The 14990-nt window shown below is 34.0% G+C and overlaps 1 protein-coding gene across 3 annotated transcripts in view; it reads right to left on the bottom strand.

The window, feature by feature from the left end:
• The window catches only part of LOC114326570 (protein mini spindles), a 141078-nt gene that overhangs the window by 34485 nt on the left and 91603 nt on the right, over positions 1–14990 (bottom strand). For all 3 annotated transcript variants that reach the window (XM_028274965.2, XM_028274967.2, XM_028274966.2), the window contains exons 18-20: positions 12654–12808; positions 3573–3829; positions 235–423 (exon numbers count right to left, since the gene is read on the bottom strand). In XM_028274965.2, coding sequence (XP_028130766.2) covers positions 235–423; positions 3573–3829; positions 12654–12808 — 601 coding nt within the window. The remainder of the gene's footprint in view (positions 1–234; positions 424–3572; positions 3830–12653; positions 12809–14990) is intronic.

The raw sequence follows: 14990 nt of genomic DNA, 5'->3' as shown, positions 1-14990 counted from the left end.
GGTGCGGGGACGATCTTATGTGTATGCTTATGTGTGAGATGCAAAAACAAGAGATTAATTAAAATTTTAGCTGGAGTGACTACAGTCTCATGAAAACTGTGGCAATTCACTACTGTTTCGTTAAATCAATGGAATTGAACGATATAATAATGCAATTTTAATATTTTGGTTACGCTGTGAAGCAAATAACTACATCAGTTGATGTGCCTTGAACATAAATAAAAAAAGTCTTACTGGGCTCTCGCTTCTTCGATGGTCGGGACTCTAATCTCTTCATTTAAGAAGCTAATATCGTATGACTTCAGAGAAGGCTTAACTGGCTTTGGAGGTTTAGTTCTCTCCAGTTCTTTCATGAACTCTGGGTCTAATTTGAATGGCCCCTGAATTTCCTTAGGCGGTTCTGGTACAATCATTTGCGGCAAACTGAAATATACAATATAACATTTAGTTAACAGCAAATAAAATAAGAATATACAGGGCGTTTCATTGGGAAACTGGAAACAGGTCACTGAGGCGGTTCTAGATATACTACATTTATGCCTCACCGATTTTTATAACCGAGTTACAGGGTGTTTTATCGATTTTTCCCATTTTTTTCTGAACTCATAACTTGTATATTTTTTTGATATTTGGTACACATATGTCTTATTTAGAACCAAAACCAACCAACTACTAATCACAACAAAAATCCAGGTCCAGATAAAAAAAATTTAAATTCGTTGTGACCCTGCTGAAGCAACACCCTATATATTGAAATTTTCAGTCCGTTTGCATATTTGAAAAAAGCACAAAAAACTAAGTTTGACGGTTCGCTTCAATTTTTTGGTCGGACAGTTTATTAACATTAATTTTGAAGTAACATTGAAATTTGTAAGAACTCTGAGATAAAAACCCGATATTATTAACTTTTAATAATAAATTATTAAAGTTAATGAACAAATACCCATCTTAAAAGTAATCAATACTTATTTACTACATTGGAACGACGCATTTAGTAATCAAAAGAAAAATCCAGGTCCGAATTAACAAAAAAAAAAAACATAAAGTAATTGTGAACTTGAAACAACACATTGTACACTGAGCGGCACAAAAAATGGCCACCCCACAAAATGGGTAATTTTTGATGTGAATTTTCTAAATCTGTTGTCCGATTTAAGTGATTTTTTTAACATTTTATAGCCTTATTCTTTAACAATATCGCTGTAATAAAATTATTGCTAGACAGGTAAATGATCATTGTATACCGGGTGTACCAATGAAGCTGTGTCTTATTCTCAAAGTTCACCACACCCTGTGTAATATTCTAGCATTTATAAAATATTGAAATTAAAACCCAACTATAGCCGCAGGTTTTCTTAACATTCTGTTTTTTGATTCATTCGCTTATGTTGGATAATAAAAAAGTTATAGGTCTGGATCCCGCGTATGAAAAAAAAGTTGATTCATAGCAAGCTGAAAATTTGTTAATAGCTTAAGGGTGTCTAGTAGGATAAACTTTGATATATGGGAACACTGGAACAGGGGCAGTTTAATTGTGGAACAGGTTAAAAATTTGGAACGGTCACACCACGAAAACGGCACATTTATTTTGTCCGACAGAACAGACTTAAACTCACCGAACAGAGACTAAACTCTCATGCAAAAATCAGACTGCTATTTATCACCTGTCATAATTCCTGTCATTTGACATATTCTACATGTTCCACTTATTAAAACGCCCATTTGGTGATAAATAGCAGTCTGATTTTTGCATGAGAGTTTAATATCTGTTCGGAGAGTTTAAGCCTGTTCTGTCGGACAAAATAAATTCGCCGTTTTCGTGGTGTGACCGTTCCAAATTTTTAACCTGTTCCACAATTAAAACTGCCCCTGTTCCAGTGTTCCCATATATCAAAGCTTATCCGACTAGACACCCTTAAGCTATTAACAAATTTTCAGCTTGCTATTAATCAACTTTTTTTTCATACGCGGGATCCAGACCTATTAGGTACTTTAACAACTAGCCATGTTCTTCATTAATACAGGGTCTTTCTAAATAAGTGCGACAAACTTTAAGGGGCAAATCTGCATAAAAAATAATGGCAGTTTGCGTTATAAACACATGTCGGCAAATGCTTCTTTTCCGAGATACTGGATGTTGAATTCTTTTCTTACAAACTGACGATTTATTTATTGCTCTAAAACCGGTTGAGATATGTAAATGAAATTTGGTAGGTTTTAAGATACAGTTATTGCACATTTTTTGGCATACAACTAAGAATTTTATATTCACCATTGGCGTGCATGCGGGTAATATTACCCGTTAGATTACCCGTATGCGCGCCAATGGAGAACATAAAATCCTTAATTGCATGTCAAAAAATGTGCAATAACTGTATCTTAAAACCTACCAAATTTCATTTACATATCTCAACCGGTTTTAGAGCAATAAATAAATCGTCAGTTTGTAAGAAAATAATTCAACATCCAGTATCTCGGAAACGAAGCATTTGCCGACATGTGTTTATAAAGCAAACGGCCATTATTTTTTATGCAGATTTGCCCCTTAAAGTTTGTCGCACTTATTTAGAAACACCCTGTATTAATGAAGAACATGGCTAGTTGTTAAAGTACCTAACTTTTTTATTCTCCAACATAAGCGAATGAATCAAAAAACAGAATGTTAAGAAAACCTGCGGCTATAGTTGGGTTTTAATTTCAATATTTTATAAATGCTTAGAATATTACACAGGGTGTGGTGAACTTTGAGAATAAAACACAGTTTGATTGGTACACCCGGTATACAATGATCATTTACCTGTCTAGCAATAATTTTATTACAGCGAGATTGTTAAAGAATAAGGCTATAAAATGTTAAAAAAATCACTTAAATCGGACAACAGATTTAGAAAATTCACGACATCAAAAATTACCCATTTTGTGGAGTGGCCATTTTTTGTGCTGCTCAGTGTATATTGAAATTTTTCAAATCCGTTTGCACATTTGAAAAAAACACAAAAAAGAGTTTATGGGTTCGCTTAAATTTTTGCGCAGAACATTTAGTGTCTTTATTTTGAAATTAAATATATGTATATTGAAATTTTAAGACCTCTGAGATTAAAAATGAGGTTTTTAAAATACTTTTAATAATAAATTATTAAAGTTAATGAATAAATACTCATTTTATAAATCAATAAATATTTACTACATTGGAATGACCCACTTACTAATCACAAGAAAAATCCAGGTCTGGATTAACAAAAAAATATAAAATAATTGTGACTTTGAAACAACACCCTGTATCAATACTTTTGCAAATTTGAAAAGTGCACAAAAAACTAAGCTGAAACCAAATTTAAACTAATCCGGACCAGGATTTTTCTTGTGATTAGTAAGTGGGTCGTTCCAATGTAGTAAATAATTATTGATTATTTTTAAAATGAGTATTTAGTCATTAACTTTAATTATTTATTATTAAAAGTGCTCTAAAAGTAATCAAAGAAGGTACAGAACTCAGACTCAAAATTTATATTGACCTGTGTAGTCAATCACCATTTTTATTCATTATAATTAATAAATAGCTTTTTACTTACTTCACTTGTGGCAACATTTCTTCATCTATATCCTCATCTTGATCACTCTCATTATCCACATCGTTTACTATATGCGTATTGCTTAAAGAAATTCTATTAGGGGGAGTGTTTTCCTTCTGAGGAGATATCAAAGTTGTTACAACCGCGGAACTAAGATCAGCTTTAGGTAAATTCATAGTATTCCTACTATTAGGTAAAGTCTTCCTACTAGACCGTTTTATTCTTTCTTCTAACAACGACATATCCTTATCAGATATCTATAAATATATTTAAAGTATATTAGGATTAAACATTCCATAAGTAAACAAAATAAGGAAAATCAGTAATCAGATTTATCTCAGTCAAGGGGCTGTCCATTAAAATTTCACCAAATATCACAAGGGGGGAGGTGGGTGTAGTAATACATCACATATAATTTTTTTTTCTTCAAACGCTCTATACTCGACCGTTGTTGATCTTCAACAAAACACTATGCCAACAACTGTGTGTGTGTGTTCACAAAGAGGGGATGGCATTAGATAAACTTTTTGCCACATATATTTGAAAGTTGAAGATGTCATATTAAATTTTTATTTTAGAATCTTTAAGAAATTGTATGATAATATCATTAATAGTTTTGGTGTTGAAGCTTAGCAGGTGTGAAATATTCAGCGGTAAACTTACATTCTGCTCACAAGTGTATAGACCTGGATCCCGCGTAAGAAAGAAAAGTTGATTAATAGCAAGCTGAAAATTTGTTAATAGCTTAACGGTGTCTAATCGGACAAACTTTGATGCACGGGAACACTGGAACAGGGGAAGTTTTAATTGTGGAGCATGATAAACGTGTCGTCCTGACAAGTTTATGATTGTGAAAAATAGCAAGTCGTTTTTAAGTTTATTCGATAGCCAACGTTATGTAATATATGCGAAAATGTTTGTCCGACAAAAATGTTGGGCATTTTAACGAGTCCGACACGTAGAACATGTCACATCACAGGAATTATGTTGGTGATGAATAGCAGTCTGATTTTTGCATGAGAGTTTAATGAAAGGTTAAAAAAGCAATTGGAAGTTCTGTCCGACAAAATTAATGGGAAGTTTTCGTAGTCGGACATTCTAAACAGGTAAGATATAGACAAAAATGCTGGTGATAAATAGCTTTCCGACAAAGACGAAATTTAATTAAGTAAATTATTCCTTACCAAGAATGACTGTTGTCGGAAAAAAATAAGGGGTAGATTTTGTAGTCGGACAATTTAAAAAAATAATTTTTGAAATTTCAATAAAGGGTGATTATTTTATGTCAAAAGTACCTGCAATCAATTACAATCGATATCTTTCGATTTATGTCAACATCATTTAGATACCTCACTGTAATACATTTATAGTAGATCAGGCAAATTATATTATGGATTGAGTGGTCTAGCTATCTTTGTCTGCCACATGCGCGGGATCGCTTGGTTAAAAGAGATAGATAGACCACCTATCGACTTTTTGCACTGTATTTCCGTCTACCCTTATGTCTATGAATACATTTCCATTTAAGAAAAACTATCACTTTTGACAATAATTCATAATAAATTGCAATCGTAACTTCAAATTTAAACTAATCGATTTATTTTGGCAGCAAATTATTTTTTGCCATGTGACATATTAATTACATTATTATTTCATATCTAGAAAGTTGAGAAAAATTACGTTATACAATTTTAGTAATAATTTATTTAGGTACCCTTTTTCAATCAAGCAAAGCATTATAGCACGAAGAATGATATTCAATAGAACTTTCACAATTATCTGGCAACTGAACCTCATTGAATTGATGACCAAGTATTTTACTAACTTTGTAAAATGTTCGAAAATTACTCAAAAATGTTCCGTTGAATGGTTTCACTTTTGATTTGGCGACTTAAAATTTAAACTGTTCACACTCAAAAATAGACACAAAAACACTCCATAGTTAATATAAATTTTAATTTCCAACACACGTGGCAAACAGAAACTCAGAGACCATGTACTTTCTTTCAAATACTACTTTGTATAGCACAAAGTGTCACACTGACAAATGCAGCCTTCTAATACATACTTCTAAGCATAATGTGTCATATTTACGTCTATTCTTATAAGCACCGAAGTTTTAGACTCTTCACATTTTTCAATGTCGTTTACAGGGTTAAGATTTGAGTATGGAAAAAAATGTATACAACGTTTTTTGTAGGAAATTTTCCGTACTTTCTGATGCGCCTAATTAGAAAACCCTAAGAGGTTGCTTTCACATGTTCTTTGACATGTTTTATTGTCATTTTGAGAATATCTAGAACAAACTCCACCCAAGAAAATAATTGTTTTGCAATATATACATGCATTGATACTTACCTCACTGTTTTTGGAGTGTGCATGTATATATATGCACATGCAAATATGTGAATATAAATAATAATATACAACTAAAATAGCTTTATCCTTTTTTAACCTTTCATTAAACTCTCATGCAAAAATCAGACTGCTATTCATCACCAACATAGTTCCTGTGATGTGACATGTTCTACGTGTGGGACTCGTTAAAATGCCCAACCTTTTTGTCAGACAAACATTTTTTCATATATTATATAACGTTGGCTATTGAATAAACTTAAAAACAACTTGCTATTGTTTACCATCATAAACTTGTCAGGACGACACGTTTATCATGCTCCACCGTTAAAACTTCCCCTGTTTCAGTGTTCCCGTGCATCAATGTTTGTCCGACTAGACACCGTTAAGCTATTAACAAATTTTCAGCTTGCTATTAATCAACTTTTTTTTCTTACGCGGGATCCAGGTCTACTAGCAATTAGTGCTTTCGTATGGTATTTATTAAGTTCACGATTAAAGATTATATGATTTAAATCTGCAGTAGAATAGTTATCACATGAACAGAGAGAGTTGATACGCATTCCTATTTTAGCTAAATGTGCAGGAAAATTGCCATGGTTTAATCTTAAGCGACTTAGGGATGAGGAATAAAATCGAGTAACGTGATAATCAAATATATGTGGGATATTTTGTGGAAGTTGTGAGTATATGTAAGTGTATGGATTCCTCGAAGTTGGTACAAACTTGAGCCAAATAGTTTCCCATTTCTTTCTTAATTTTTTATGCAATTCTGGAATGTAATCGCTGGAGATTGTTAAATCTCCAATACCAACAAGTGACTTGCAAGATACTTTTCCAGTTACTGGTGTTGAAGAAAGTCTTGTTAATGCGTGGTCCGAGGATACTGTACATTAAATAATGTTCATGTATTAGTACAAAAAAGTTTTTCGCATTTCTCTTATTATTTTTATGTCAGTCAAAAACAACCTGCAACCGCTGTATTACCAAAATACACGTGGTATAGGGGGGTAATCTTAAACCTCACCAAGTATCACCAAGGAGGAGGGTAGGGGGTTAAAAATTGCCAAAAAAAAACATCACGTGATTAATGGATAGTCCCCAAGTAATAGAGAACAAAAATTGCAGAAAATCAACAAATGCGCCTCCTGTTAGTCGACCGTAAAAAACCATAAAGCTTATCACAATACAATGCAATAAAATTTTATCGAAAATAAAATTTAACCCTTTGCAGTCAACGCGATGATACGTAAAGTGTTGTACAAGTCGTTGGCATGTCGACTGACCTACGTGTCACTCTTTGACACATGAAAGTGCATTGAGGTCGTAGTGGCCGTTTAACAAATCTAAAAGCCCGGGAGGTAGTGTCAAATTTGATCGGAGCATTTTAGCATTGCTGTATTCCTTTTATTTAGTTAGGTGTTCCAAAGCTTATTAACAAATGATGTGTCAGCTGGCCCAAAACCGAAGATTTTAGGCAAGAAAAGGTAAAATATGAAATTTGATGGAAAAACGCTACACTTATATGTCAAATATTTATCTTCTTGGCTTATATCTATTAATGACCTAGAATACTTGGCTCCTAGCTTTCACCCAGGCGACCTGGGTTCCATTCCTGGCGTTGGATTTTTTTTTTGTTTTTAAAATTGACGTTTTGATTTTAAAAATAATTATTTTTATAATACCACGTTTTTATTATTTACTAGACAATATAAAAAAAGTCTGCATGTCTTTTATAGAATCGTAAACTATGCATTTTATCATATTATGATTGACCTTAATAAGCAATGTATCATAAATGTTATTGCTTAGTGCTTATTACGTGAGTTTAGCGGTACTCTGCCCTTTGAAAGAGCAGCTAACATGTTATGACACATAAAAATACCAGCTGACATAAATTAAAATAATTATTGAAATGTAAACTTTGATATGGGCCATTCCACGAACATACGCCTGTTTTGGATTACTTCGACAACGAATATTTTACTGTGCAACATAAGAAGTACGAAAGTAAATGGCGCTAATAATTATTCCAATAAACAACAATGTAATTTGCAATTTACTTTCGTTCTTCTTATACAAGTAAAATATTCGTTGTCGAAGTAATCCAAAACAGGCGTATGTTCGTGGAATAGGGTATATACACAATTTTCAGCTTTGCCAAAATGATACGGGGTTTCCGTATTTTTCTGTCATGTCCACTTGGCCAGTTAAAATTTTTTGCCACGTACATGATGCAGCTGACGCTTTTTTCTTACAATCTTAAATTCATAAATTAATGATTTATACTTTTTAATCTTTGCCAAACTAGTCAAAGAATATTTTTTATTATTAACTAGCTGACCCGGTAAATTTCGTACCGCCTTAGATCTAATAATGTTTAAAAGTTAAATACCTAAAAATTACCAGAAAGCCAAAAAATACTCAAAAATATTGCGTATACTTTTTTCTAATAAAGAATATTGTTTTTGTGGTGTCTGCGTAAATAATGATCACTTAGGTTGGTGGTATTAACTCAGACACCTTACCGGGTTGATGTACAACTTTGCTTGATTTCATCATATGATTAAATGCATAGTTTACGATTCTATAAGGGACATACAGACAAACATTCATTTTTATATATTATAGAGAACAGGGAAATATTTAGATTGCTATTAAAAAATGGGGGTTGGTGATAGAAAAGTGAAAAATTAGGGTTGTATGTATCTTTTGGTTCTACATGATATAAAATTAAGAAAAAACAGTTTGTCAAAAAAAAATAAAAAAAATGACGGGAAGGGGGTAACCCCCTTTTCATTTAGATTGGTCGTGCTAACTCAGGAAGCCTCAGGGGTTCATGTACAACAACATTGCTTATTAAGGTCAATAATAATATGATCAAATGCATAGTTTACGATTCTATAAAAGACATACAGACTTTTTTATATTGTGTCGTATAAATAATAAACACGTGGTAATCATCATCATTCTCTTTGCCTTATCCCTATGCGGGGTCGGCTTCCCTAATTGCATTTCTCCACACAATTCTATCTTGGGTCATATCAATGTCAATCTCCTTTACCAACATGTCCTGCCTTATCGTCTCCCCCCAGGTCTTCTTTGGTCTTCCTCTCCTACTCCGTCCAGGAATCTGCACTTCAGCTATTCTTCGTATTGGATGATTAACGTCTCGACGTTGAATATGACCAAACCATCTTAACCTCTCTCTCATTTTGGCATCGATTGGTGCCACACCTAGACTTCCCCTAATATACTCATTTCTAATTTTATCCTTCTTTGTCACTCCACTCATCCATCTAAGCATTGTCATTTCCGCCACATGCATTCGTTGTTCCTCTTTCTTATTCACTGCCCAACATTCAGTTCCGTACATCATAGCCGGTGTTATGGCTGTTCAATAGAATTTTTCCTTCAGCTTCATTGGAATTTTTCTGTCACACAACACACCACTCGCTTCTTTCCACTTCATCCATCCAGTCCTAATTCTACTGCATGCATCTCCATCTATTTCTCCATTACTCTGTAATACCGATCCCAGGTACTTAAAATTATTACTTTTTACAATCAGTTCACCATCCAAAGATACCATTTTATTTGTAGTAACTCCATCTTTAAATGAACATTCCAAATACTCTGTTTTTGTCCTACTAAGTTTTAAACCTTTTTCCTCCAGAGCTTGCCTCCACTGTTCCAGTTTTTGTCCTAAGTCTCTTTCACTATTTCCTACCAACACGACATCATCAGCATACATTAAGCACCATGGAATGTTACCCTGTAGGTTCGCTGTTATCTGGTCCAAAACTAATGAGAATAAATACGGACTAAGCACAGAGCCTTGGTGCAATCCTACTTTCACATGAAATTTATCAGTCTCTCCCACACCTGTCCTAACACTAGTCGTTACTCCCTCATATATATCCCTCACAATCTTTACATATTCACCAGGGACTCCTTTCTTATTGAGTGCCCACCACAGAATCTCTCGAGAAACTCTTATCATATGCTTTCTCAAGATCAATGAATACCATCAATGAAATAATAAACACGTGGTATTATCAAAAATAATTATTTTTCAAATCAAAATGTCAATTTTAAAAACAAAAAAAAATTCCAACGCCAGGAATCGAACCCGAGTCGCCTGGGTGAAAGCCAGTAGCTACGTATTCTAGGCCATTAAACACGTACGTCACTGAGATAAATATTTGACATATAAGTTGTAGCGTTTTTCCAACAAGTTTAATATTTTTCTTGCCTAAAATCCACGGTTTTGGGCCAGCTGACACATTATTTGTTAATAAGCTTTGGAACACCTAACTAAATAAAAAGAAAACAGCCATGCTAAAATGCTCCGGTCAAATTTGACACTACCTCCTGGGCTATAATATTTCTAACAATATTATTTAAAATAGCTCTATCTTTTGTTCTATTTATTGTCAAGTATTCGTATTTGGTAGAATTGAACAAAACATTTTAAATAAGCTACAGTTGAAGTTTAATTTAAAATGGAATGGTGTGTTAATTAAATTCTCATTTGATTCAAATAAAATTCATCTTTTTATACAGTTTATTTTTAAATTTTATTCTTCTTCAAGTGCCATCTCCGCGACGGAGGTCGGCAATCATCATAGCTATTCAGACTTAAGAGACGGCTGCTCTGAAAAGTTTTTTGATGTACATCCGTACCATTCTCTCAGGTTGCGCAGCCATTATTTTCTACGTCTCCCTATGCTTCTTTTCCTTGGATCTTTACCTGTATAATGAGTTGGATCACGTTGTATCTCTCTCCACGTGTAATATGTCCGAGATATTCCAATTTTCTGGTTTTGATTGTATTTTCAGAACCTCTTTGTTTGTGACGTGTTCTGTCCATATTTTCAGAATTCTTCTATACACCCACAACTCGAATGATTCCAGTTTTTTCATTGACGCCGCATTCAAGGTCCAAGCTTCCATTCCAAAAAACAAAGTCGATAAAACGTAGCATCTAGCCAACCTAGCCCCGGCGCAAATTGATCTTAAGCGAGACACAACCTGCACCCGGCGAACTGCGTAGACAGTTTTGCGCATCCTACTATCAGTGCATGCGTTCGCAGGTCTCGCTTGGGAACGTTTGTCATCGGCGTACAGTTTTCTTGGGCCGTGGGACGCGTGACTCACCGCCAGATGTTTTTTTACTTGTTTTTGTTCGCGAGATGGACGTATCTGAAATGAATACGGATGGTACCTAAGTACAATTTATTATGATAAATAAAAATATTACCATAGTCAACACCCCGAGTGAAAACTGCTTTGTCTTTGTCATTAAATTCTGATAACTTTTGGTAGACTAAATAAGCGGCGATACGAAATTAATAATCAAAGTTATGCCTTTACAAAAACACATTATTAGAAAAATAAGGTGAAAAATGATTCATGTTACTGAAAACCGTGATCGATAAAAATATCGTATTACTCTCAAATTCAACTTGTCGGCATATTACATTTTTGTTTATTACAAATATTACATTTTTGTTTATGCTTAAAAATTAAAAACGAAATATGCAGATAGTGTTATTTTTTATGACCGATCAGTAGCGGAGGGATTATGAATTATGACCTGCAGTAATTGTAAATGATTGCGATCCTGCAGTAATTGTAAATGATTGTGATCCGAGCAGTAAATTGAGGAATATGAGTTATGACCGAACAGTAGGGGAGAGATTATTTTAAATATGTAGGTATTATGTGCAGAAATAAAATACTCAGTGTAAGATCATATGCACCCGCTTATGATCAAATTCGATGTTTTCGAAAGTCATACCGCTACGACTACTAGGGACGTGTAAGATATTTTTATAACGTTACTAGTTACAAGTACGGAAATACCGATTTTAAGTTGCCTACTCAATTCAGTACAAGGATCAGATACATCAGTATTTTGTAATCAGTATTTGTACTCAGTACCTCTGAGAACCGGTATAAAAAGTAAACGTTACATGTCCGCACTGATTTTGCCCGTCTCTATTCGCCACGTCGATGGCCAACGGTTGGGTTGGCTTGTGTTCAATATGCGGTGCGCTAGAAAAATAAATGCACGGGTCACCCGACCCGCCGGCGCAGGTTGTGTCTCGCTTAGGTTCAATTTGCGCCGGGCCCTCTTAGCTCTAACTTCAAATCTCTGGTGCAGAGCAATCTTCTCATTCTGTTAAAATTTGCTCTAGCCTAAATTTTATTATAATATTTTAAACGCAAACTTAAATTAAATTTAGGTTGAACTTTATTACAGACTAGTGTATTATATTCTTTATAAAATCAACAGAACTCCGCATAAACACTTATCTTCAATAATTGAACGGAAAGCCTCTGTAGCACGCGCAAGGTCAAACATAATTACACCTTGGCTGCGTTACGGGACAAATAGACCTCCTATTACATTAACGGTTGATGTGCGATTCTCAACTGAAATCTATCGAACAATTCAAATCTTCCGTTAAAATTTTGATCTATTGAATGGAATCTTTAAATTTACGGCATGCTAGAGACGACTAAATCCGTGTTTTACGATTGTCATATCTGACATGACAAGCGACCTGTTGGCCAAATTGTTTGTAAAATACGAGTAGTAAAGGTGTCATGTATATCATGCCAACGACCGCAAACGGTTAATAAGGTTTCGTTATTGCTACGTGTACACAATAAAAAGAAATATGTATAGAAAAAATAGAAATAATAAAAAATACTTACGTTTCCAACTAGTTTATAAACTTTTTCACCGACAATATTATAGGCCTGCACAACACAGTTAAGAGCGGCATTTCTTACGGAGTTGTCTCGATCAGAAATTTGTTTGGCCACTTCTTTAAGACACGCCATGGGCGTCGGCATACATACAGTAATGCCTAAAAATGAAATAAACCAGCGTGAAATCAGTTGTTTATGCTATTTACGACTAATTTAGTTCAAGTCACTAACGGAATTGTCTTCTTAATGGAAGCCAATTGCATTAAAGGTTAGATACATATACAGTTCTTCCACTGTATCTTTGAACATGCATGAAATTATTCACGAATTACTTTTTATACTAAGTCTCTTTTTTACTCAAAGAAACTAGTATATGTACAACAAAATATAAAACACTTCGTTTTTTAATTTTCACAGAATATCGTCAATTAGACGTATTTTTATCCATACTACTTTATTTAAGGCTTTCTATTCGCGGTGTGCAAGTACTTGGAGGGGATACGAGAAAAGATCGTGCGCGAATAGCGGAAAAATGTTGCAACTTTCTTAAATAATTCATATTGTCAATTGAAATTGTCAAATTGACGTATATTTCATACCTACTGTCATTGAAGAAGAAAAATATATGTTACTCCACAATATTGATATGATATGCAATTATTATGTAAAACTAAATTTATTAATTGTATTTTGCTTGTAGTACTGCATTTTAATAATTCATTTTATTTGCTACATACAATAGTGTACCTTTTAATAACATAACCTCAGTCTTACTTTTTCTTCGTATATTTTTTTGGGCAATGGCCTCCAGCAACCAGGACCTATATGATTGGCCAATATAATTAAAAGTGCGAAAAAAGTTGCCAAGTTATGAAACCAGGTGTCGCTTTTCCGAACTTGCGCAGTTCCAATAGTGTTTGTCACTTCGAGAAGTCAGTACAGGGCCCGGATTACGTACACTCGATACGCATCGTATCCGCCATGTTTTCCCATAGCGCCTTACGGGAAAACATGGCGGATACGATTCGTATCGAGTGTTCGTAATCCCTATGCAGGTTCTTATGGGGCGCAACGATGCCAGTTCGCAGCGTCGCATGCCAGTTGGCTGCCTCAGTTTATAAACAGTAAGCGCTAGCGAAGCGGACCAGGTTAAATTCTTGTATTTAAAAGCCACCTCTGGTGCCCGTACCGATTATGTGGCAAGACGGTTCCTTTAATTCTCATCCAATGATACAAACCAAAGACGTGTGACGGAGATATATTAATATCATGTGACACATGACAAAAGCTCGAAACAAATGACAATCAATGAAAAGCCCTATTTGAAAAGCATTGCCATATACAAGCTGTACTGACAACTCAGAGTGACAAACACTATAATGTACTAACTTAGTATATTGTCAAAAGTCTAATAAGTGAGGAAATAAAATTCGAAATTATTTATCCTCTTAGCTTTTTAAGTTGGAAAAATAAAGCATAACAGAGTGGCGAAATACTCGACAAGGGAAATCGAAATTGCATTTCACGTCCTTTCATTCACCGTGATAATAATTTTAGCGAACTATTTCCTTTAATATCCACCAAAGGTGAATAAAGTATAAACTAAAAAAAAAGAAAAGATGGTTCAGATTTGATTACAGTACAGAGCCTCTACTATGTGCTTATACGTATTTCGGAATAACCGTTTCCTCGTCGGAGCACCTGGGTAGAGGCACTGAACTAAAATCAAATTCTTTCATCTTTTCCGGGTAATTATCAAAATTATTACCAAAGATGCTACTAACACCATCTATGAATCAAAATTCTAATAAGTCCGGAAATAAAATTCGAAATTATTTATCCTCTGAGATTTTTAAGTTGGAAAAATAAAGCATAACAGAGTGGCGAAATTTAAATTGCATTTCACATCCTGTCATTCACCGTGATAATAATTTTGCGAACTATTTCCTTTAAATAATTGATGGATTCGACCGTTACTTGATGGAAGTTCATTTTATCTCACAATAAAACACTGAAAAACGTTTGTTTTCTATACTTCCACAAAATTTATTACAACTATGTTATTACTACTAAAATCTTTTTCCTAGTGTTCCTCCTACAGAAACTTTTGTTTTAGTTAAAAACCTTTTAGAACATAATAGTACAAATCCGATCATTGCATCTGAAATTTTACACCTTCTTGAAATTTGCATAAATCAAGACTATTTTGAATTCAATAATCAAATTTACACAAACAACAGTGCAGGACTTATTATGGGTAATCCTCTAAGCCCATTACTATCAGATATATTTATGAACCAACTTGAAACAATAATTTCTAAACACCCCGTATTTAAACAG

This window comes from Diabrotica virgifera, chromosome 3 (genome assembly GCF_917563875.1).
Source record: "Diabrotica virgifera virgifera chromosome 3, PGI_DIABVI_V3a".
Taxonomy (NCBI): Eukaryota; Metazoa; Arthropoda; class Insecta; order Coleoptera; family Chrysomelidae; genus Diabrotica; species Diabrotica virgifera.
Note: the sequence above shows the minus strand (reverse complement) of the source record. Positions and strands in the feature narration are given on the sequence as shown.